The 23,574-nt window shown below is 35.8% G+C and overlaps 1 protein-coding gene across 1 annotated transcript in view; it reads left to right on the top strand.

The window, feature by feature from the left end:
- Positions 1 to 23,574, top strand: part of ARHGAP18 (Rho GTPase activating protein 18) — a 168,115-nt gene that overhangs the window by 89,534 nt on the left and 55,007 nt on the right. The window contains exons 2-5 of the mRNA XM_027848567.1: positions 3,430 to 3,623; positions 8,880 to 9,115; positions 13,032 to 13,095; positions 20,745 to 20,920. Coding sequence (XP_027704368.1) covers positions 3,430 to 3,623; positions 8,880 to 9,115; positions 13,032 to 13,095; positions 20,745 to 20,920 — 670 coding nt within the window. The remainder of the gene's footprint in view (positions 1 to 3,429; positions 3,624 to 8,879; positions 9,116 to 13,031; positions 13,096 to 20,744; positions 20,921 to 23,574) is intronic.

Raw genomic sequence — 23,574 nt, 5'->3', positions numbered from 1 at the left:
AAAATAAGTTAGAGTTCTTAACTCTGTAGTGTTATTTAACTCTATAAGTTATAGAGTTAAAAAATAAATTATTAGAAAAAATAGATTAGAAAAAAGCAGGACATGTTTCATTTTTTTTCTTTGTATGTCTCCCACTCTCACTCACTACTACATCTAGAGTATAGTGGTAGGTGCTTAATGAATTAATAGGAATGAATAATGACAATACTCTAAGCACTTGTTTTATAAATCAGAGTAGAAGTAAAGGGAAAATTTGGCCTGTGGGCTAGAGTTTCTTCACATTTTTCCCCTAATTTTTAAACATTTTTGTTTAAAGTTTTGAGTTCCAAATTCTATCCCTCTCTCCCTCGCTCTATAATGGTAAACCAATAGATATAGGTTATGCATGTGCAATTATGTAAAACATTTCCATATTAGTCATTTTGTAAAGATGATTAGAATAAAAGAAAAGAAATGAAATGAAAGAGAGTGAAAATAGCATGCTTCATCATTAGTCCTTTGAGGTTGTATCGGATCACTATATTGCTGAGAAGAGCTAAGTCATTCACAGTTCTTCATCAAACAATATTGCTGTTACTGTGTACAACATTCTGGTTCTGTTCACTTTCACTATGCATTAGTTCATGTAAGTCCAGGTTTTTCTGAAATCATCATGCTTGTCATTTTTTATAGCACAATAATATTCCATCACAATCATATACCACAGCTTGTTTAGCCACGGGCATCCCTTTGATTTCCAATTCCTGGCCACCATAAGTTTCTTCACTTTTGTAACTAATTCATAATAACAGTTTGACTTTAAAAAAAAAACTATTATTTTAATCACAGCAAATAGATACATATTAACAAAATATTATCTTCTAGAGAGCTTATTCTAATGAACTAATTCTAATTAACTCTAATGAGACTGATTTGTGATTAGCATGTGGAAAATACCATCTTTTTCCTTGTTAGGCTCTTCTGGGTTTCCCATTTTATTACCTTTCTCAAATTGTATATAAAGAGGGGATTGATTCTAAAGCTAGAAGTCTTCCTCTTTTCTTTTGGAGGCTTGTACTGTTTGCCTAACACTGGAAGGACCAGACACATCAATTGATGCAAAAATTTTATTATAATTTTACTTTGAAATAAACTTTTAAACTATCTTTATTTTCTTTGTCATATGGATAGGGGAAAAAAAGTACTGTATCCATCAGTTGATGCAGCCTGGTTGTCTGAGGTTTTCTTAACTGCTGGTCCTTCTTTAAGAAACTACTTTTTTTCATAATTAGTGAGAAATATATTTCCACCTAATTAGAAGTCTAAATAATGGCAAATTTCAAATGAATTGTATTTATGCTTCATTATTACATATATGTACTAGCAAACAATCAACAAACATTTATTAAGCTCCTCGTATCAGGTACTGTGCTGAGTATATAAATAACAAAAATAAAACAATCACTAATTTCAAGGAACCCGCATTCTTTCAGGGAAAACATGTACAGAATGAGTTTGTTTGCATATTATGTATATGTATAAATGCATATGCTGTTGTTGTTTGGTTGTTTAGTCGTGTTTAACTCATCATGACCCCATGGACCATAGCGCTCTAGGCCCTTCTATCCTCTACTATCTCCCAAAGTCTGTCCAAAAGTCATGTTCATTGTTTTCATGATACTATCTATCCAGCTTATCCTCTTGTGCTCCCCTTTTTCTTTTTGCCGTCAATCTCTCTCAACATCAGGGTCTTTTCTAATGAGTCGTGTCTTCTCAGTAACTTGTGGTCAAAGTATTTGAGCTTTAGCTTCAGTATTTGTCCTTTCAGGGAATAGTCTGAATTAATTTCTTTAAGTTTTGACTGATTTGATATGCTTGCTGTCCAAGAGCATCTCCAAAGTCTTCTCTAGCACCACAGTTCAAAAATGTAGATTCTGCCATGCTCAGCTCTCCTTCTGGTCCAACTTTCACAGCCATATGTTGCTACCGGAAAAACCACAGTTTTGATTATATAGACCTTTGTCGACAAGGTGATGTCTCTAGTATGCTATCTAGATTTACCATAGCTTTCCTTCCAAGGAGCAAGTGTCTTCTAATTTCACAACTGTATTTGCCATCGGTGATGTTTGAGCCGAAGAATATAAAATCTAACACTACTTCCATTTCTTCTCCTTCTGTTTGCCTGGAAGTAATGGGAGCAGTTGTCAGGATCTTAGTTTTTTTGGGTTTTGTTTTTTTTTATTGTTAACCTCCAAGCCAGCTTCTATCCTTTCCTTTTTCACTCTCATCAAAAGCCTTCTTAATTCGTCACTTTCTGCCATCAGAACGGTATCATCTGTGTATCTGAGATTATTGGTATTTCTCCCAGCAACCTTAATTCTGGCTTTGATTCATCCAACCTGGCATTTCACATGATGTACTCTACATATAAATTAAATAAATAAGGTGATAACATACAACCTTGTCAGACTCCTTTTCCAATCTTAAACCAATCAATTGTTCTATGTTCTGTTCTAACTGTTGCTTCTTGGCCTACATACAGATTCTTCAGGAGACGAGTATGATGATCTGGTACTCCCATGTCTCTGAGGACTTGGCACATTGTGTTGTGATCCACATAGTCAAAGGCTTTAGTGTAGTCAATGAAGCTGAAGTAGATGTTTTTTCTGGAGCTTCCTTGCTTTCTCCATAATTTAGCAAATGTTGGCAATTTGGTCTCTAGTTTCTCTGCCTCTTCAAAAACCACATATATGCTATAGATGAAAACAAATTGGGAAGATATCTTTACTAGGTTAGAACAATAGTCTAGAAATTAATGAATCATCCTCATGTATAAACTTCAGTTACAGTAGTGAAATTTATTGCTATGTAAAGCTTTATGTTATACAAAAATGTTGATTCAGCTTGGCTTACTTATATGGAAAGCAGAACTCTATAGATTCAAATGTACTTGTGAAATTCTAATTCATTTCCATTGATTTGTGACCACAACTTGTCTATAATCAAGACACAACTTGTTACCTACCTATCTCATTAGGTTGTAAGTAGTTATAGTTAAAGCTGAAAGATAATTCTTGAAATTGACTTATTTTTCTTCCCTAGGAGAGTATTTACTATTTAGAGCAGAAAGGCAACCTAGATATTCACTAATTCAGTCTATTTATTTTATAGATGAGAAAATTTAAGCCCAAAGAGGTCAAATGTCTTGTCTAAAGTCATTACAAGGTAGTAAGTGGCAGAGTCACAATTTGAACCCAGGTCTCTGACATCCTAAAATTTAAATTATTCTACTGGTAAGATTCTCTTATAAAAATGTTGTTGCAGACTAAAAAAAAACCTACTTTAATCTACTAGAAATTTAAGCATATATTGACAACTGAGATTTACATTGTTTTAACTTTTCCTTATTATCTAGTAATGAATTGTTTTCTTTTGAATTTATCGTCACAGGTCTGGTCAATATACAATGAACCATGAAAGCTCCAAAAAAGTTGCAGAAAAGCCACCGTTTGATCGATCGAGTTCCCAGGATTCATTGGATGACTTATCTTTGGAAGATTATTGGACTGAACTGGAAAATATTAAAAAATCTAGAGAAAACAGACATGAGGAACAAGAGGAGGTTGTTGTAAAAGAGCCTGATGGTAATAAAACATGGTTTCAGTCTATTTATATGTTAATGTAGCTAATGAGTGTGGGACAGAAGTGAAAATAGAAAAAAAATTGTTGAAATAACTTGCCTAAAAATAGGATTAATAACATTTCAACTTGAAAATTATTAGGGAAGAGACAGTACACAGATTTAGTAGGCTTACACAAATGGCATACAAATGTGTTCTTAGTTTTTCTGATCTTCTAAAATGCCTGGATGTGACCTTTTAATATTCATTTAGATTCTTGACAAAAATGCTAGAATGAAAGGATATTAGATTTGAAAGTGACTAACTACATCCCTTTTTTTTTTTATGGAACTCTGATCCTCTGTTAAAATATAGCTTGTGTTTAAAAGCATATATTAAATTTAACATAGTAGTACTAACACTGCCCTGTTTATCCTTGTCCCTCCATGAATGTTATTCTTTTCTATTCTATATAATTTAAGGTTGTTTTATTTATATCTTTATTTTCTTCTTTCTCTTTTTTTGTCATCATAATCATCCCTAATTCAACCTTCTAAAAATAAATAAATAAAAGACCTCTTTTTTGTAATAAAAATATACTCAAACAAAACAAGTTCATATGCAGGCTTTGTCTGGAAATGTGTATCTGATTATATACTTGCATTCCCCCATCTCTCTTCTAGAGGTGAGAAGCATGCTTCATCATTCATCTTCTGGAGTCATTGGTCACTGCATTAATCAGATATCTTACATTTTACAAAGTTGTTTGTTTTTACAATACTATTGTTATTATAAATACCATTCTCCTGGTTCTGCTCATTTCACTCTATATCAGTTCCCACAAGTTTTTCCTGGTTTCTCTGAATCTATCCCCTTTATTATCTCTTATTATATTAATATGTCATGATTTGGTTAGTGTTTCCCCATGCAGTTAATGGAAACACGTTGTGTTTCCAGATCTTTGCTATCAAAAAAAAAGTCCTACTCTGAATATTTTTGTACATATGAACTCTTTCCTTTAACTCTTTTGAATATACATTATATATACATACATACATGCATATATAAGTATACACACATGACACTACTGTGTTAAAACATGAATAATCTAGTAGTAACTTTCTGGGTATAAATTTAAATTACTTTGCAGAATAATTGGACCAAGTCACAGCACTAGACTAACTTCCTTCTATAATATCATATATTATAATGTGTATCATATACCATATTATCATGTAACAGAAATACATATATACACATACATATAAGATACAGTGTATTTACATATGCATATGTGATATATAGTATATATACATGCATATACACATATAATAATGCCATTGTTGTGTTAGAGCACATGCATAGTCCAGTAATAACTTTTTGGGTACAATTCCAAATTATTTTCCAGAATAGTTGGACCAATTCACAGCTCTAGACTACTTTCTATAATATTGACATGCATGCAAAAATACATATACACATACATATATAAGTAACATTGTATATGTATATATGATAACTAGTATGTACATACATATGTACACATCTGTTCTTCTGTTGTTTCAGTTGTGTTTGACTTTGTGACTCCGTTTGGGTTTTTTTGGTAGAGATACTAAGTGGTTTGCCATTTCCTTCTTCAGCTCATTTTATAGATGAGGAACTAAGTCAAACAGGTTAAGTGACTTGCTCAGGGTCACACAGCTAGTAAAGTGTCTGAGGCCATATTTGAACTCAGAAAGAGGAGTCTTTCCTGATTTCGGGCCTAACACTCTATCCATTGTACCACCTAGCTGCCCCTTATGTATGCCACACACACACACACACACACACACACACACACACACACACACACATGTACAATAATGGCATTGCTGTGTTAAAGCAGATACATAGTCCAATAGTAACTTTTTGGGTATAATTCCAAATTACTTTCCATAATGGTTGGATCAATTCACAAGCTTAAAATAACTTTCTTCTATAATATCATTGACAGTTGATCAGCTAATGACTTTTTGTCATGATGATTCACCAGAAGCAGCTCTTCTATTTTTCAATATCTTCTACCCATTGGTACTGCTCTGCCCTATGGGGCAAAACAGAACAAATCTACTCTCTCATTTCAGTAGTCCTTGAAATGTTTAAAGATAGCTAGCTTAGCTTCTCTGAGCCTCATCTTGTCTCTACTAAATAGTCCTAATTCTTCCCACTGATTACCTCAAAGGGTTTCCTTATACCTCACCATCTGGATTCTATTTAATATATCACTTTCACTTGGAAAATGTGGTATCCAGAACCTTACAGAACTTTCTTAATGTAATTTAACTGGTGAGCCATCTTTGATCTGGAAATGATAAATTTCAGCACAAAAAACTGATGTTTAGATCATTTTAAATTTATGATGAACATTAGACTTTGTGCTTCTTGAGGGCAAGAACTGTCTTTTGCCTTTCTTTATATCCCCAGTACTTAGCACAGTGCCTCGAACTTAGTAGGTGCTTAATAAATAAGAGTTAATTGACCGACTTCTAGCTTTTTTGTTTTTTTGTTTTTTCATATAAAATGCTATCTAATCAGGTCTTGGGACAGCTGGGTGGCATAGAGTATTAGGGTTGGAACCAGCAAGACTCATGTTCATGAGTTAAAATCTGGCTTCAGATACTTACTGGCTGTGTTTCCTCGGGCAGGTCATTTAATCCAGTTTGTCTCAGTTTCTCATCTGTAAAACAAGCTGGAGAAGGAAATGGCAAGCCACTCTAGTATTTTTGTCAAGAAGTCATGAAGAATTGAACACTACTGAAATGACTCAACAACAACAACAAAGATAGGTCTTCATATTCATATCATATACTTTCTGAGATGACTTAAAAAAAAAACCCCACACACTTAGTGTAGAACTTAATCTCTGTTAATTTTAATCTTTTCTGATTAGGCCTATTGTTCCAAGCTATTGAAATACTTTAATTCTAATTCTATTATCCATTGTATTTATTATCCTTTTCAAATTGATCCCTCTCATATCTCTTCACAAGTGGTTAAACATGCCTTTTATGTTTTCCTCTAAGCCAAGTCAATGAAACAAATGTTGAACAAGACAGGATCAATTTTCTTTTTCCTTTTTTTATTGATAGCTTTAAAAAAATGTAACTAAACATATATAAACATACGAATAATACTTTGAACAGGGACACTTTTTTTTTCCATACACAGTCAGAAAAAGAAATATTCAGAAGTCAAAGACGGTGAACAAGGATGCTATTTGAGGTAGTTTTCTATCAAGCTCAGCTGAAGTGTGGGTTATAGAAGGATGCTCTACAGTTAAAAAATATTAAATGATTCTTTTTGTTTTTATGTCTCCATCATTTCCTGATATGTTCCCCTCCCACCTTGAATCCTCCTCTATAAAAAATAAACAGTTAAGCAAAAACCAACAGACATAACAGCAACTTCCTCTTGACAATATGTTGAAACATTCCACACACATAGGCCCTCACTTCTCTTCCCAGGAGAGAGACAGCCAATTTCTAGTGCTGTTTGCCATTCCTGTGAAGACTTTCCAGGATAACATTTCATTACTCAGTATTCTTCAATTTTTTTTTCCAGGTTATGATTCTACTTACCTAGGATATCCTCCATGCTAACAAAATTTTAAAATCTAGTTCAAGAGCTTATTTAAAAATTTCTGGACCTTTTTACATTTAAAATTTCTAATACCTTCTCAAACCCATCTGTTAATTCATGTTCAATTTTCTTTCTATTTCTATGTCATTATAAAACTTTTTCGTGAATACACAACCAGAACTATTAAGCCTATTTTGATTATTTAATAGCAATTTAAGAGAAGAAGGCTTAGAGTCCCTAAGACTGGAATTTAAGTTCCACTTCTGACATATGATTGTGTGACCCTAGGCAAGTCACTGAACATCTTGGTGTTCCAGGTACTTCTCAGCTGCTGATCTACGTTAGTAGATAGTCTTTCTTCATATAGGAATTCCCAATGAAATCACAGATCTGACTTGAAAAAAATATTACAGCATTGTGTTCTTTTGTATGAGAGTTGTCTGTATGTTTTCTAGTAAAATCTATGTACTTGAAACCTATCTAATAGAAATTAGACCGAGATAGATGATAATGATAAGAAATATTTGGGCCAATTCACATTGCATGCATAAATATGAGCTATTATGTCATTCATTAAGATTAAAATCCACCCTCATTTAAAAAAAATAAAACTTTGCAACAACTTTTTCAAAGGTTAGAGATGCTTTTCCCCACTTACCACAATTTCTCTGCATTTTCATTTATGAGTTTTGCCTCCCTTCAGTGAAACAAATGATTCTAAAGTAAACAGACTCTTTGTCATATGTATTATTGGTTATGACAAAAGAATAAACCAAGAAGTGGAGGGATCATAACAGATAGATAGTTAGCCTTGGAATCAGTGGCACTGCTCCAAGCAACTCTCTAATACTATAAGTTGTAGAGAAGTTTCTAGCTTGCACTGATAAAGGGAATTTCGTTACCAGAAACTCCATACAGAGATAAAATTACAGGGTTTACAAAAACAAAGTACAAGCCAGTTCTTCTCTGGAAATTTGGTTACTCACTTGTTATGATATTTTTCCTTTTCCAAAAGGAAACTTTTAATTTTTTGTGGTTTCAATATTTTCATTAATTTTATTAGTTAAATATTAGAATACTTTAAAAAAATCTCTCCTGTCAGTGATTACTAAAAACAACTTCCCTGATCTAAAATGTACTTCTCTTTTCTAAGGGGAAAAGGGGTCTAAGGGCCAATGTAAATTACCTAGTACTATTTAAAATTTGAAGAATATAAAGTTTTAAACCATGGAATCATTTAGTGACTGATGCTCTTCAGATATCTTCCTGGTAACTATTTCCTTTGCTTATATCAGCTAATTTTAGGAGTTCTTAAAATCTATGGGACTGATTTCTGGAATAGAGTTAGGGGACCCAGTTATAACCTACATTTTCAGCATTGACTTTATTTTTGGTGGCATAAAAAAAATGGAGATGTTGGGAAATCTATTTCTTAGGGCATTAGAATTTTCTTTATCTTGGTTCTATAAGAAACTCATCTGAACATTGAAGTTTTGCTTCTTTGTTTGATATGTTTTTTGACCAAACACTCGGATAACATTTCTTAAGGGATAGGGTATGATGAAGTGAAGTGGAAGAATTTTGTTAGGGTATGTTTTCCTTTAATAATGGAAATTTTCTCGGTATTTCTTGATTTGAGCATTATTTTCCCTCTTGACTTAGAGGGAGAATTAGAAGAGGAATGGCTGAAAGAGGCCGGTTTGTCAAACCTCTTTGGAGACTGTGCTGGAGATTCTCAAGAAAGCATGGTATTATTATCAACGTTGACCCGGACTCAGGCAGCGGCAGTGCAGAAACGAGTGGAGACAGTCTCCCAGACAATGAGGAAGAAAAACAAGCAGTACCAAATCCCTGACGTCAGAGACATCTTTGCTCAACAGGGAGAGTCAACAGAAAAAGTAAGTGTTCTTTTCTGCTTTTGGTTGGGTGATGTTCGTGAAGAAAAGACGTAACTGATGAGTGTGGAAATAATCCATCCCACATGCATAAAGAAGGATGTATCTGTTCTTTTTCTGCTCTCACAGAAATCTGGCTCTCTGATTGATTCAGACATTTTTGATAGAACAAAAGCATAATTTATCCCCCCCAAGCATTTCTAGTTCTTCTCTTTCATATTTTAAGAATCAGTCCTGGGGCAGCTAGGTGACACAGTGGATAGAGCACCAGCCCTGGATTCAGGAAGACCTGAGTTCAAATCTGGCCTCAGACACTTGATACTTATTAGCTGTGTGACCCTGGGCAAGTCACTTCACCCCATTGCCTTGCAAAAAAAATAAAATAAAATAAAAAAAATTAGTCCTTCTTTATCCTTGAAGTTGTATTGCTTCCAGCTCTGCCCTCATCCATGTGTACTTGGTCTAACCCTCCAACTGCCATCTTTGTTTTCTTTTTTGGATTTCTACTTCCTCCTATAGCACATCTGCAACTTTGATATTATGATCCCAAATGTGGTAGTTCTTCTCTTCTTGGCGGGGAAAGAATTTGTTACAAAAATCTTTACTTATCTTTATTTTTTTTGTCTGTTTGTTGTCCTTCATCCAGTTTCATTTTTAATGCCCTCTGCATGACTTTGCTTAGTTAGGTCTCTTGCCAAACTTGCTGTAAACTTGTTTTTCCCTGTGGTGCTTCTCACTGTTTTATGAGCCAATATTGCTCATAATCTTCCACCACCCTCCTCCATGAAATTTTGCAAACAAGTTTATATTCTCAACTGGTGTTGCCCCTAGCTGCCAAATCTTTACTCTTGGCAAGATCTTGTAAGATCTCCTTAAGGAGAAGGGTGAGAAAATAGACTGAGCAAAATCTTTGTAATCCCATGCCTACCAGTCTCAGTGAGCATGTCACCCCTCAAAGTTGGTAACAACAATTTTTTTAAAAGCAAAATTCTAGTAAATTCTTGAACCAGATGGTATGGAATCTGCTGATAGAGACACCAGAACAGGAAAAAAATGCAAATTAATAAAAATAGTGTTAATTTGTTCAAAGTCCACACTGAATTATAAAATAGATATTTAACAAAATTATTATTAATTGAGATCTCAGTGCTCCTCATGAACCTGCATTGCATTTGTGATAATCTGTTTCGTACATTTAGCAACTGCAGCAGACTTCAGCCAGCTGTGTTTATATGTACATGAACTACAGGAGTTGAGGGTGTATGGATGCCTCAGTCTTAAATGCTTTCACATGAAGCCTTGCTGACACAAGGAAATTCACTGTAGAAATGAATGCCATCTGCCCCGTTATCCTCGATTGCTAAAGAAAACAATTCAAGCCCAGTGCATGAAAATATGCCTTTAGATGTCTAAGTAGAAATATTGGCCATATTTTCTCAGCCACAGAAGGATATTCTTCCACTGGCTTATCTGGGAAAGTTGGGTTCACAATATTATTAGGCTTTCTTTTTTTTCTGAGCAAGAGTGGAACAGCTCCATTCATGCAGACTTTACTTCCTTTATCAGAAATTCCATATCCAGATGTGGGTATTCCTAGTTAGTTTTTACCAGTAAGGTAATGGAAGATACAATATAGGAGCACATCTTTTCTAGTGCTTCTTTAATCTCTTCTCTGAGTGGTCAGGAAAACACACCTGTCGCCTACCAGCTTAAGGAGTATAGTTCTCAGCACATTTCATGTGGTAGAATATGCAATTGTAACTGTAATTAAGCTTTTTCCATTTTTTCTGTGTTCAGGGAATATGCATTGACTAATGCATAGGAGGGGAATGATTTGGTTAAACTTCATTCATTCGGTGTTGTTTTTCAGTCATTTTCAGTCATGACCAGCTCTTCGTGATGCCATTTGGGGTTTTCTTGGCAAAGATACTAGAGTGGTTTGCCATTTCCTTCTCCAGCTCACTTTACAGATGAGGAAACTGAAGCAAACAGGGTTAAGTGATTTGCCCAGGGTTGTGTAGCTAGTAAGTGTTTGAGGTTGGATGTGAACTCAGTCTTTCTGAGTCCAGAACCTGTCCTCTACCTAGCTCCCCATTAATTCATTACTATACTAATACTCTTGAAATTCCACAGAGTAAATAAAATGAAGAAAATTCAAATTGGCCCCTCCTTCCTGAGGAAAGGGATCAGCCACACTTGTACCCTCTTCCTGTAAACCCTGGGGAGATGATAACTCAAACTCCTGTGTACAGATCAGAGAATTGGAACTGTTATAGAATTTATTGCCAACAGTAGTATTCTTCAGTGAGTCCAAATTTCAGTGAATCATAGATGGCCATGATTTCAGAAGAAGCAGAGTTGTAGATGAGCCAAAGATTCATTGAAAAGACATACGATGTAACTAAATTGGCTAAAGAAGGGTTATCAAACACAGAAAAGCAACACTCCCGAATGCGGCCTGAACTAGATTAAAATGAAATTGGGAAATATTTAACAAAACAAATAAAAATATAAGTGAACATTGATAATGTTAATAGGTGGTTTTCTGAGTCAATATGTGCCACAGGGATCCTTATGTAGGGTTTAGTGGTGGCCCCCCCATCACCCTCACCTTCCTGTTTGAGTTTGAAACCAATGGGGCCCAGCTAGGTGGTTCAGTGGGTAGAGCACCAGACCTGGAGTCAGGAGGACCTGTGTTCAAATCCAGCCCCAGACACTTGACACTTATTAGCTGTATGACCCTGGGCAAGTCACTTAACCCCATTATTTCACCCTACCCCCACCTCCAAAAAGAAAGCACCTGGCTAAAACATATTACCAGCAGTAATTTTCAAGTACACACACACACACACACACACACACACACACAGGCAGCATTGTGACAGTGCAGTGGAAAAAATAATGGATTTGGAGATAAGTTGGAATCCTTGTTCTTCCACTTGTTCCCTGGGTGACCTTGGTGACTTAACCTCACTGGGCCTCGGATTTCCCCACCTGTGAAATGAGGGGTTTGCCCTAAAGTCCCTTCCAACTCTGAATCTGTGACTCTATGACTAGAAAAAGAGGTTACCGGTCCTTTATGTAGCAAGAGAGGAAACAGGTGAACTGCCCCTCCCTGGTATCTATAATGATTTAAAAGATGGAAGACATAACCTCCAGTGAATTGGTCACATTTATGGAAGACTTAGGCAAGGGTGTAAGCAAGTAGCATACAGAAGTACCCATGTCAATGAGATAATGCCTCTAACGGGTTTGTGTGTGTGTGTGTGTGTGTGTGTCTGTCTGTCTGTCTGTGTCTATATTGTGGGTGTATTAGTCAGCTAGGTGGTGCAGTGGATAGAGCACCGGACCTGGAGTCAAAAAGACTCATCTTCCTGAGCTCAAATCTCAGACACTTACGAGCTGTCTGACCCTAGGCAAGTCACTTAACCCTGTTTGCCTCAGTTTCCTTATCTGTAAAATGAGCTGGGGAAGGAAATGGCAAACCACTCCATTATCTTTGCCAAGAAAACCCCAAATGGAGTCACAAAGGGCTGGACACAACTGAAAATGACTTAACAACTCTGTTTTTGTGTGTGTGTGTGTGTGTGTGTGTGTGTGTGTGTGTGTATACACATACATATAGACATTTAAACACATTTATATATATTCTTTTCTCTACCTGGATTGTGAATTTCTTGATGATGGTGGTGGTGGCTGTGGTGACTTGTTTCTAATTCTTCTTCCCACATTGTCGATGCACAGGGATTATCTGTTGGTTAGCTGATTAGTAAGCTTAGTATTTATTTATTTGTTTAGTTTGGTGTAATTCCAGTAAGTATCTCATTGTCTAAGATTAATAGAATTACTGTATTTATAGTGATTTTTTTTTTCTGTTTGTAATTCAGTCTGACTAAACGGCTTGTTTTTCTATCTTTAGGTTCCATATGGCAGTGAATTGGAATCAGTCGGGACAAATGAAAACAAATATAAAGAAAAACATGGTAGGTAGTGCCATTTCTCTTTTATTTTTCCCATTATTGGTTGAATAAAAATTCATGACCTGTTAGAAAATTCACTTGCTGCTGATACTATTACATAAAAAACACTAAAGTATTGTTCCATAGAGTTTAATCTCACAGGGACTAGTATATTTGAGGCATTCAAGTATACAGCTCAGTGGTTCAATAGAGAAGTAAGCCTGGAGTCAGGAAGATCTGGGTTCAAATCCATCCTTGGACACTTAACTAGCTGTGTGACCCTGGGCAAGTCATTTATCATTTATTTGTCTTGTTAAATGGAGATAATAATAGCACCTCTTCCCAGTGATTCTGTGATTATCAAATGAGATAATAATTATAAAGTACTTAGTACAATGCCTGGCACATAATTAATGTCATATAAATATTAGCTATTATTATTATTCAGTAAATAGTACTAGATTAATTTTTAGAAAGGCTAAAAATTCCTCACATAAAAATGATAGTGGCTAGTCCTGCTGAATTTTATTTCTTATTTAATTATATCATAGTTCTTTGTTAATTTTACTTTTATCCTTGTGGGATATAGTATTTCCACATACATAGTTTTTAAGAGAATTTAGATATTCAAATACATAAGATATGAATTGGTAATAAGAGAAACTCTTGACTGTTAACCATTATGCTAAATAGAAAAGTAAAAACTTGACCATTTCCAAGTTGCAATGCATTGAGTCTCTCATATTACACTGAAAAGTTTGGGTTCAGGCTTTTAATTAGCAGTGCTTTATCACACAGCATAGTTCAGTTGTCCTGACGGCATGTCAGACATGCATCCTCCTTTCTTGCTGTCAGTATCTGGGTTTGTCCGCGCATGGGAATTAGTCTAGGAAATGTACAGAAAGTACACAGAGAGAAACAGTCACAGGAGTTATGGTGGTATGGTGGGTCTACTATACCCTCTAACCCAGTTCGATCCCCCAGCTAATCTAGGTCTTTAGTCATTGGTTTAAAAAAAACAAAAATGGCATTGTACAGAATTGTAGGCCTGTGACCTCATCATTTGATGGCAGTAGTAGTATTTCCATCATACTTCTATATATAAGCAGAATGTGTTGGTATCTGACAAACTCAATTCAAGCATCAGAGAATCTTTAGAATAACAGGAAAAGGAGAGTAGAGGGTCCATGTAGTGGGGCACCACAGTGGCAAGGGGTGCAATGGATAGAGTGCTGGGGTTGGAGTTAGAAAGGACTTAAGTTTGAATCCTGCCTCATACCCTAATTAGCTCTGTAACTGGACAAGTCATTTAATCTCTCTCAGCCTCAGTTTTCCTACTCCGTAGCACCTACTTCACAAGGTTATTGTGAGTCTCAAATGAGTTAACATATGTAAAATGCTTTGGAAACCTCAAAGTATTATATAAAGCTATTTTTCAATGGGAAAGGACATCAGATTCTTCCACAATTAGGTAGAATCTCAATGGTAGGATTGGTATTTCAAGCTAGAGGAGGATGAGGACCAGCATTGAGAACCCAGGAAAGAGATGGGGAAAAGAGCAACATAAAGTCAGTTGAGGGTACCAGCAAGCCTGGACTGGTTTGGTCTTCCACTAAGGAATTTCCTAATCTTTCTCCAAGGATGTTTGACTAGATTTATGGAATCGTGGAGTTAGAAGGAGCCTTAGAGTTCATTTTTTCTTTTTCCTTTTTAGGCATTTGGGGTTAAGTGACTTGCCCAGGGTCACACAGCTAGTAAGTGTCAAGTGTTTGGTCTGAGGTCAGATTTGAACTCATGTCCTCCTGACTTCAGGGCCGATGCTCTATCCACCGCGCCACATAGCTGCCCCCAGAGTTCATTTTTTTAAAAAATTCCATTGTCAATTATTAATTTAAGGTGGCAAATCAATCATTGGGCCTTTCACCTGCTTTCATTCCCAGTCCTGCTATTTACTGCCTTGGGCAAATCACCCTGGCCCTCAATTTCTTCCTTTCTAAAACATGGCACTAGATTTGATTATCTCAGATTCAGCATGGTTCAATAGAAAGAGTGATGAATTTGGGACTGGAGTTCATATCCCACCTGTACTACTTCTTACTTGTGTGACCTTGGGCAATCTACTTAGCTTCTCTAGGCCTTAATTTCCTCTGTTCTCATTGAAGACTGTAATCCTTTTAGCTTTAAAAGACAGCTAAGTGGTAGTGTTGGAACTGAGAGTCAAGAAGACCTGAGTTCAAATCCTGCCTGTGACACTTAGTCTTGTATGAATCTGGACTCGTTTCTTACCCTCTCTGTATCTCTGCTCCCTCCTTTGTAAATGAGTATAACATCATCTATCATGGGATTGTTGAGATTAAGCAAAGGGGGAGGGAAAAGCATTTATTAAGAGCCTACTCTGTGCCAGGCACTGTATTAAATGCTTTTTATAAATATTACCTCATTTGATCTCATAACAACCCTGTGAGGTAAGTATTATTCCCATTTTACAGTTGAGGGACATGAGGCAGACAGAAGTAAATAAGTGACTTGCCCAGGGTCACACAGCTAATAAGTGTCTGAGGCCAAATTTGAATTCAGGTCTTCCTGATTCCAGACCCAGCCCTTTATAATAAGAATAGCTAACACTTTTATAGCTCTTACTATGTGTCAGGCACTGTGTTAAGCACTTTATAAATATTATTTCATTTCATCCTCACAACAACCCTAAGAGATTAGTGCTATGATTATCCTCATTTTGCAGATGAGGAAACTGAAGCAAACAGGTTAAGTGATGTGTCCAGGGTCGCACAGCTTAGTATATGTCTGAATCTGTATTTGAACTCAGGTCTTCCTGACTTTATCCACTAAAGCCCTAGCTACTTCTTCAAATGAGATAACACATCCAAAATATTTCACAAACTTTAAAGTGCTATATACATACACATATATATATGTAAATCTAAACAGCTATATAGCTGTTATTAGTAGTAGTAGTAGTAGTAGTAGTAGTAATTAAATCCTATAACCCCTCAGTTGCCTCCTGAGAAATCATTCTTTTGTTCCTCCCCAGTCACATTCATAGAAACTTGCCTCTTACTCTTCACCAATTTTAATTTTTATAGGAAGCACTACGTATGTGGAAATATTTTATGCCTTCATCTTTAATATATGAGGCAGCTAGATGGCACAATTGATAGACACCTGGACTTGGAGTCAGGAAAATTTGACCTCAAATCCTGCCTTACACATTTACTAGTCATGTGATCCTAGGCAAGCCACTTAATCTTTGTTTGCCTCAGTTTCCTCATCTGTAAAATGGGAGTAATAATAGCACCTACCTCCTAGGCTTCTCATGAGGATCAAATGAGATAATATTTGAAAAGCGCTTTGTAAACCTTAAGGTACTATATAAATGCTAACTATTATAGCTGATATATAGTTAATATGGTTTTATTTACATTCTGCGGATAGAGAATTTCATCCAGTTATTAAGTGACCAGTTGTCTTCAGAGGTAACTTTTCCTCTCCCCCCAACCTTTTTACCAGTAAATATTTCACTGGTAGGAAAATACAACTTTGGATTGCCGAAATGCTGGTTTGAGACTAGAAGTGGACAACTTATGCTAGCGTGAATATATAGAGTTATCCCTTCCACATTGCGACTTTCCCCAACACGGTTTCAATATGTATATATTATGGGTTAGCATAAGAAATTAAATGGGAATTTTTGGGGAGTTTTGCGAAGCCGCAGACGACGTGCAAAGGCTAGTAGATGATATAGAGCCTATGACCAAATAATTAACCCAGATTTTACAATAAGGTACTAAAAACACCCCATAAAAGAAAAAAAATTCATATCTCTTCTCTGATATGAAGAGAGGCCAAAAAAATTTATGCAAATATTCCAGATCTCAGGGATTCCGAAGCAGTGCTGGGCCCCTAACCCCTGTAATATGGGAAGATTAGCTGTACTTTGGGCTTTTAGGGTTTTGTGGCTGGCAGTCACCCAGTCACTGAAGAGAGCTTGACCATCGGGTCTTTCCCCTCTTTTCTGGAGCCCAGGCTGCAGTCTATACAAGTGGGAAGTTTAAAGGGCCAGAAGCCTTTGCCAGAAACAGTGCTTGTACCAACCAGGCAGGGGGAGTGTGACCTACTTGTTCCCTGATTTACATCTGCTTTGGCCAGCATACTGTGAAGTGGGCCCAGATCCTCAAATTAGCATAACAAGAGAATCAATTAAAGTCAAGTAAAGTCATGCTAGTCTCCCAGTGTTTACAACTGCACCTGGGTTCAGTACTGTGCATTGCTCTTTTTCAGCCAGTGAAGAAACCAGTGTTAGGCAAACAGCAGAAAAATTTGAAGAGACTGATGGGAAGCACTGTCTTGGGGTTCATTCAAAAGTGTGCCTGTCCCAGCAGACTCCCTGAGGGTGGAAGTGCCGTGATTCATTCAGAATGCCTTTCCAACACTTGATTTTTATACACGTTAATTTGAATTATTTTTGTTCTCTAATTTAGATAGCTCTAAGACTGTTCTAGTGCAAATGTAGGACTTTTCATATTTGAAAACGGGCCTTAATTATCTGTAGGATAATCTCCCATTATTGTGCACACAAATTTTCTCCATGAATAAATATAATGGAAAGTATAATGGAAAATCCATCATTCTTTTAAAAAATAGTTATATTTTATTATCTCCTATCTGGTACTTTGGAGAAGGGGAAAACAATTTTATAGCAAGTTCCCTTTGGATTTTTGTAACATGAGTGTGAATGGCAAGAGAACAGTCATCTTTAAGGAGTCTTACAAAATATCTGTGGCATAGTACTTTGACTCCATCCCCCAAATGGGAAACTGAGGGAAAAGAATTAAGTGAATTCACACCTTTGGAGTTTAGTACAAGAGCCAAATGACATCTCTTAGTACCATGTGTTAATTCCCATCTCACAATAAACAATAATCCAATTATTATTCTGTGATGGATATGACTCATTACCACTTTGGCTGCTTGGTAGTGAATTATATGCTCAACTCTTGGATTTTAATTTGAAAGCGAAATTCCTCTCTGTATAACAGCCGAATGACTAGATATACCATAGTTGTGTTAACTTGTATGCTTCTATTCAGTACTTTTTCTTTCTCAGTGTGGGGGAGGAAATTTTTTGTTTTATGTGTGTTTTATATCTTTCTTTATTCCTGTCCTATTTCTTCTACTACCAAGTGTTATTTCTAGCAAGATCTAATTGCTTTGGAAAAAACAATTACTGTCTTCATTGTGCCTTTTTCTTTTTTTAGTAGGGGAATAGTCAGAGAGGACAGTATTTTCTGAAAAAATTCTCAGCTGCATATAAGGTGGTTCAAAATAGTTACTAATTTTAAAAAGTGTCCAATCAGCTCTCTTCTTTACAGCTGTTTCCTAGGTAACAAGCACACAGTCACAGGAAGGTATGAACTGGAATAAAAATGGGGCAACATAGAATGAAAAAACCTTGCCTTGACACTTTGGTCACCAGCTCAAAACAAAAAATTAACAGTTAATAGGATGCCAATTTTAAAAAAATGTATTCATAGTTTGGGTTTGGTTCTTAAGGAGAAATGGCACCATTGTGTAATAATCATTGATGGCTTGTTTGCTTTTCTCATTATTTGGATATAGGTACATTATTATTATTGTTATTGTTAATAGCAATAGTAATAAAGCTTTAAATTTGTGCTGCTTTAAAAGTAAAGGAGCAAAAGGTGGACTTAAGTAGCTGTGAGATTCAATATAAGTGGGGTTTGGGGGAAAATAAGTGGGTGGTACAATAGATAAAAGTCAGCAAGACATCTTCCTGAGTTCAAATCCATCTTCAAGACATTTACTAGCTGTGTGACCCTGGGCAAGTCACTTCACCCTGTTTGCCTCAGTTTTCTCATCTATAAAATGAACTGGAGAAGGAAATGGCAAACCACTCTACTGTCTTTGCCAAGAAAACCCCAGATGGAATACAAAGAGTTGGACATGACTGAAAAAGTACTCAACAACAACAAAAATATACAAGAATTTTAGAAGGCTACATTTGTATTTCTTGTTTTTCTTTGGATTTAAAAATAATACACGCACTCATACACACAAAATTATTGGTATCCTGATTTCTTCCCAAACATCTTCATTTTAATTTCCATCCAAGTCTGTTTTTGTTTTGTTTTTCCCAGGGGTCTTTCAAAAATTCATCAAACTCCTATGTCACTGGGTGAGGGTGTGGATGGTGTGTACGCTTTTATTGCGCAACTCAGAGCTTTTAAACTGTGAACAGAATGAATAGGATGAAAAAAATCAGAACAAACTGCAACACAACAGTTTTTCTCACCCAGGCTGTTTCAGTATGTGCTATGTTCAAAGCTGAAAAGTTTCCTGGACAGTTTTACTTAGAAGACTCATCATCAGAAGTTCAAGCTGCTTGTTTCAGCAGAGAAGTTTAGACTTAATAAAGACTTTCATGACTGGAGAAAAAAAATAATCCTTGGAAATGATGATGAAGTTCAGAACATCTCTGACTAACATCCATGGCCCAAGGATCCTCTGGGTACCTTTGTATTCTTCTACCAGTTTGTTTTGGTACCAACTGGCTCCAGCCCTGACTCACAGCTATTAGCTTTTTGGCACTTCTGGCTTTGAAATTCTCAGAATACTAAGTAGGTGAAATTCCAGTAAAGGGCAGGTCAGGGTGGGGAGGGAGTTTTATTCCAGGAATTTTTTTTTTTTTTTAAGCACCAAACAGGTAGAGAAATATGGTGTTGGCACTGTGAAAGAATCTCAGCCAGTCCTATGCCTACTTTGCTAAACAAGTGCATGTTTAATATACAGCACTGTCTTATTAACTTATTCCTTAGTTTAGTAAAGTTGATGGCCACTAATAGTGTTTTTTTAATGTAATCTATTATAAGACATAGGTAAGTATGGTTATATAGAGAGAAGGTGAAGATGAATAGTCAATAAATCAGTTGTGTTTATACTTCCTTGGAAAGTCCCTTTGTTATGGACCATTTTTCAATTTATTTTCTGGATTTTCCATTTATCATCTTTTTTGTGTATAAATAGCACCCACTAAAGTCCTTCAGTACTTCTTCTATGATATATAGGTTACCTTGGTTTTCAAAGGCTATGTCTTTGGAGTGGAACCCTCCTTGTCAGTTTCTATGAAGCTAGAAAGACTTCAAATATAAGCCTGGTAATAGCTGGCATATTTCTTTCCCAAAAGCCATTCTGTCTATTTCTGGAGAGGCATCTTGACATTTTGTCCACAAGGTAATGGTTTTTGATTATGGTCACCAGGTGGCACAGTGGACTTGGGGACAAATCCTGCCTCACATTTATTAGCTGTGTGACTGGGCAAATCAGTGGTCTCTCTCAGCTTCAAGATCCTCATCTATAAAATGTAAATAAAAGTAGCTCTTACCTCAGAGTTTTTTTAAGAATCAAATGAGATAACTTGTATAAAAGCCCTTTGCAAATCTTAAAGTACTGTATAAATGCTAGCTATTTTTTTCAGACATAACTTTTAACTATTGTCTAATGAATTAGAGAAGGTTTATGACTTGCTTTGTAGAAGAAGTACCTACATCAACACAGGGCATTGACCGTATTATAATAAAATAAAAGTAGCAGAAATATAACATATATAATATTGTTGACTTTGGGTCTCTTATGTCCAGATCTGGCCTCTAACTTTGGAATTAGTGAGAAGAACAGCCCATGTCTACCTGAAGATGTACCTGTTTCTGAAACGGACATCAACTTAGAGATTTCCTTTGCAGAGCAAGCAGCCAATTTGAAAGAGACCTCAAAAGAAAAGCCTCTGGAGAACAAAGAAGAGTACAATTCATTACCTGTACGTATATCACTTGAGGCTTCATATGCCCCTGAAACTAAGTAGGCCTTATATGGCATGCATTCTCTTAACATATGTGGAATGAATTAATGAATGAATGAAGATTGACTACAAAACACTGAATTTTTGAGAAGTCTTTAATTCTATTTTTAAGCAAGCAGAAAGACAGAGTAGCTTCTGCTGAATCACGTTCCTTGCTCTCAACAAACTAGACAATCTACTCCATTAACTAAACAAAAATGTAAGGAAATTTCATAAATATTTAAAGGTTCTACCATGAATTAAACATTGGGATAAAGAGTTCATTCTTTTTATTAGGTGCTGTGTTAAAAAAAAAAAAATTGCTAGGTAAGCCAACTGCTTGAAGTAATAATATTTTAGGCTTCTTTGAATATTTATCTGGGATAATGCTTCAATTATTACATCGCGTTTCTCTTTTTGGAATGTTATGATGATTTCAATTTGATATTGGATCATCTTTTCTATGTGGTTAGTTATTGGCCTTTAGCAGTTCAGAACAATGGGTTTAGGGTTAGGCTCAGGAAAAATCTGGGTGCCATTCTTAGCAATTATAAGATGATCTCACCAGATTGAATTCTACCAGTCAATTCTACACCAACAACCTGGAAGGTTTAAAGTTGACAAGCCAATAAATATTTATTTCATCCCTGAATTGATAACATATCTCCTTCATTGTAGGGCATAGATCTTAAACTAATCTTTCTGAATAGTAATTGTCTACCCTGAATTGCTGATTTCCTGAAGAACCTCATGTTCATTTCCTTGTTACTTTCCCTGTGCCTACTTACTTTTTTAATAATAATCCAAGAGATGCAGTGTGTCAAAATGGATAGAGCCTGAATAATCATAATCATAGCTAATATTTATATAGCACTTATTATATTCCTGAAACTGTGCTAAGTGCTTTGCAATTATTATCTCATTTGATCCTCACAATAATCCTGGGAGGTAAGTACCGTTATTATCATCTCCATTTTACAGATGAGGAAACTGAGGCAAAGTGACTTGCCCAGGGAAACATAGCTAGTAATTATCGGAGGCTGGATTTGAACTAAGGTCTTCCTGATTCCAGGCTCAGCACTCTATCCCACTGTGCCACCTTGTTGCCTGATTTGGGTTCAAGACAAGCCCATGCCACATACTGGCAAGGTGACTGTTGGCAAGGCCCAATGCTCAGCAACTGTCTAAGAATGGAAGTTGTAGAGAGAGTTTCCCCATGAGGAACTTCCTTTAATGAAATCACAGTTCTAGTCCCAACATCCCATTTTTTAAAAAAAAAGTCAAATATTAATTACAAAATACTTAACTGGTGACAGTTTTAATGGAAATACATTCTTAGTGACAATTAGATGATCACGTATTAATAGGAACAAAACATTATGTGTGTGTAAGGCTGCTATGGGGAGGAAACCAATATTAGCCCTGAGGGCACTTTCCTCAGTGCTGTGATTGTCTTATAGATAATCTAGAATCAAAAAAGAAGTTGAATTACAAACGAGTCCAATTTGAACTTTACCAGAACATGTTTAAAAGAAGAGTATATTGTGAAAACAATGGATGCCTTTTATACTTATCTCTTATAACAACCTACTCTTTGACCCCAGGAGAAGGGGGTCATTTCTTTAAATAGGTCATAAACAATAGAGCTAATGTTATATACATGTAAAGGGTTCAGACTTTTTTCCTTTCGAACTAATTTGAGACAGAGTTCCCAACTATTCTGTTGTTAGAACAGAAAAAAAAGATGAGGAAATAAGATTTTTTTTCTCAGAAGGAATTCTCATTCCAAACGACAGGAAGTTCGGTAGGACATATAGGGGTGTGTGTGTGTGTGTGTGTGTGTGTGTGTGTGTGTTTGTGTTAGGAGCAGAGATGTGTAGGAGGCTGAGAGGCTGATAAAGTAATAGATGATTCTGATACTCAGCTTCTGCGTGAATCATGCATGAATGGAGGTGGGTCTCAGTAGTAGAAGGGATGGATTTATTGGGTCAGTACTTGTGATTTAAAAAACATATATACACACACATATATATATATATAAAATAACTTATTTATTTGCTACTAGTTTTCAATATTCGCTTCCATAAGATTTTGAATTTTAAATTTTCTCCCCTTCCCCCCTCCCCAAGACAGTGTGTAATCTGATACAGGCTCTACTTCTACATTTAAGCATGTTTTCACATTAGTCATGATGTAAAGAAGAATCAGAACCAATAGGAGGAATCACGAGAAAGAACCAAAATAAAACAACAAAAGAAAAGGAGAGCAAATAGTATGCTTCGATCTGCAAAAAATATATATTATTATTCAAAACAACAATGCCAAATAAAATGAACACTCTTATATACAAAATAAAACATAAAATAAGGATTATCTTTGAAACTTTGAATCTCTGTTCTGTAGAGCTTTTTTTTTTTAAAAAAATGATATAATACATTAATCATGTAACTTTCAAAGCTGTCCCCCTAGTTGGTGTTTCCTTCTGTTTTTCTTCTGAACTTAAATTTTGTTTTTAATTAAAACTGCAATGATGCTCTTTCCTTTTTTGGGGGGAGGCAACCCTGTTATTAGAATAGTGCAGAAAACAAGGGAAAGAGAGTAATAAATAGAGGAGACTGCATTGGGAGAGTGTC

The sequence above is a fragment of the Vombatus ursinus genome, unplaced genomic scaffold, assembly GCF_900497805.2.
Source record: "Vombatus ursinus unplaced genomic scaffold, bare-nosed wombat genome assembly UNPS02006779.1, whole genome shotgun sequence".
In the NCBI taxonomy this organism is placed as follows: Eukaryota; Metazoa; Chordata; class Mammalia; order Diprotodontia; family Vombatidae; genus Vombatus; species Vombatus ursinus.
Note: the sequence above shows the minus strand (reverse complement) of the source record. Positions and strands in the feature narration are given on the sequence as shown.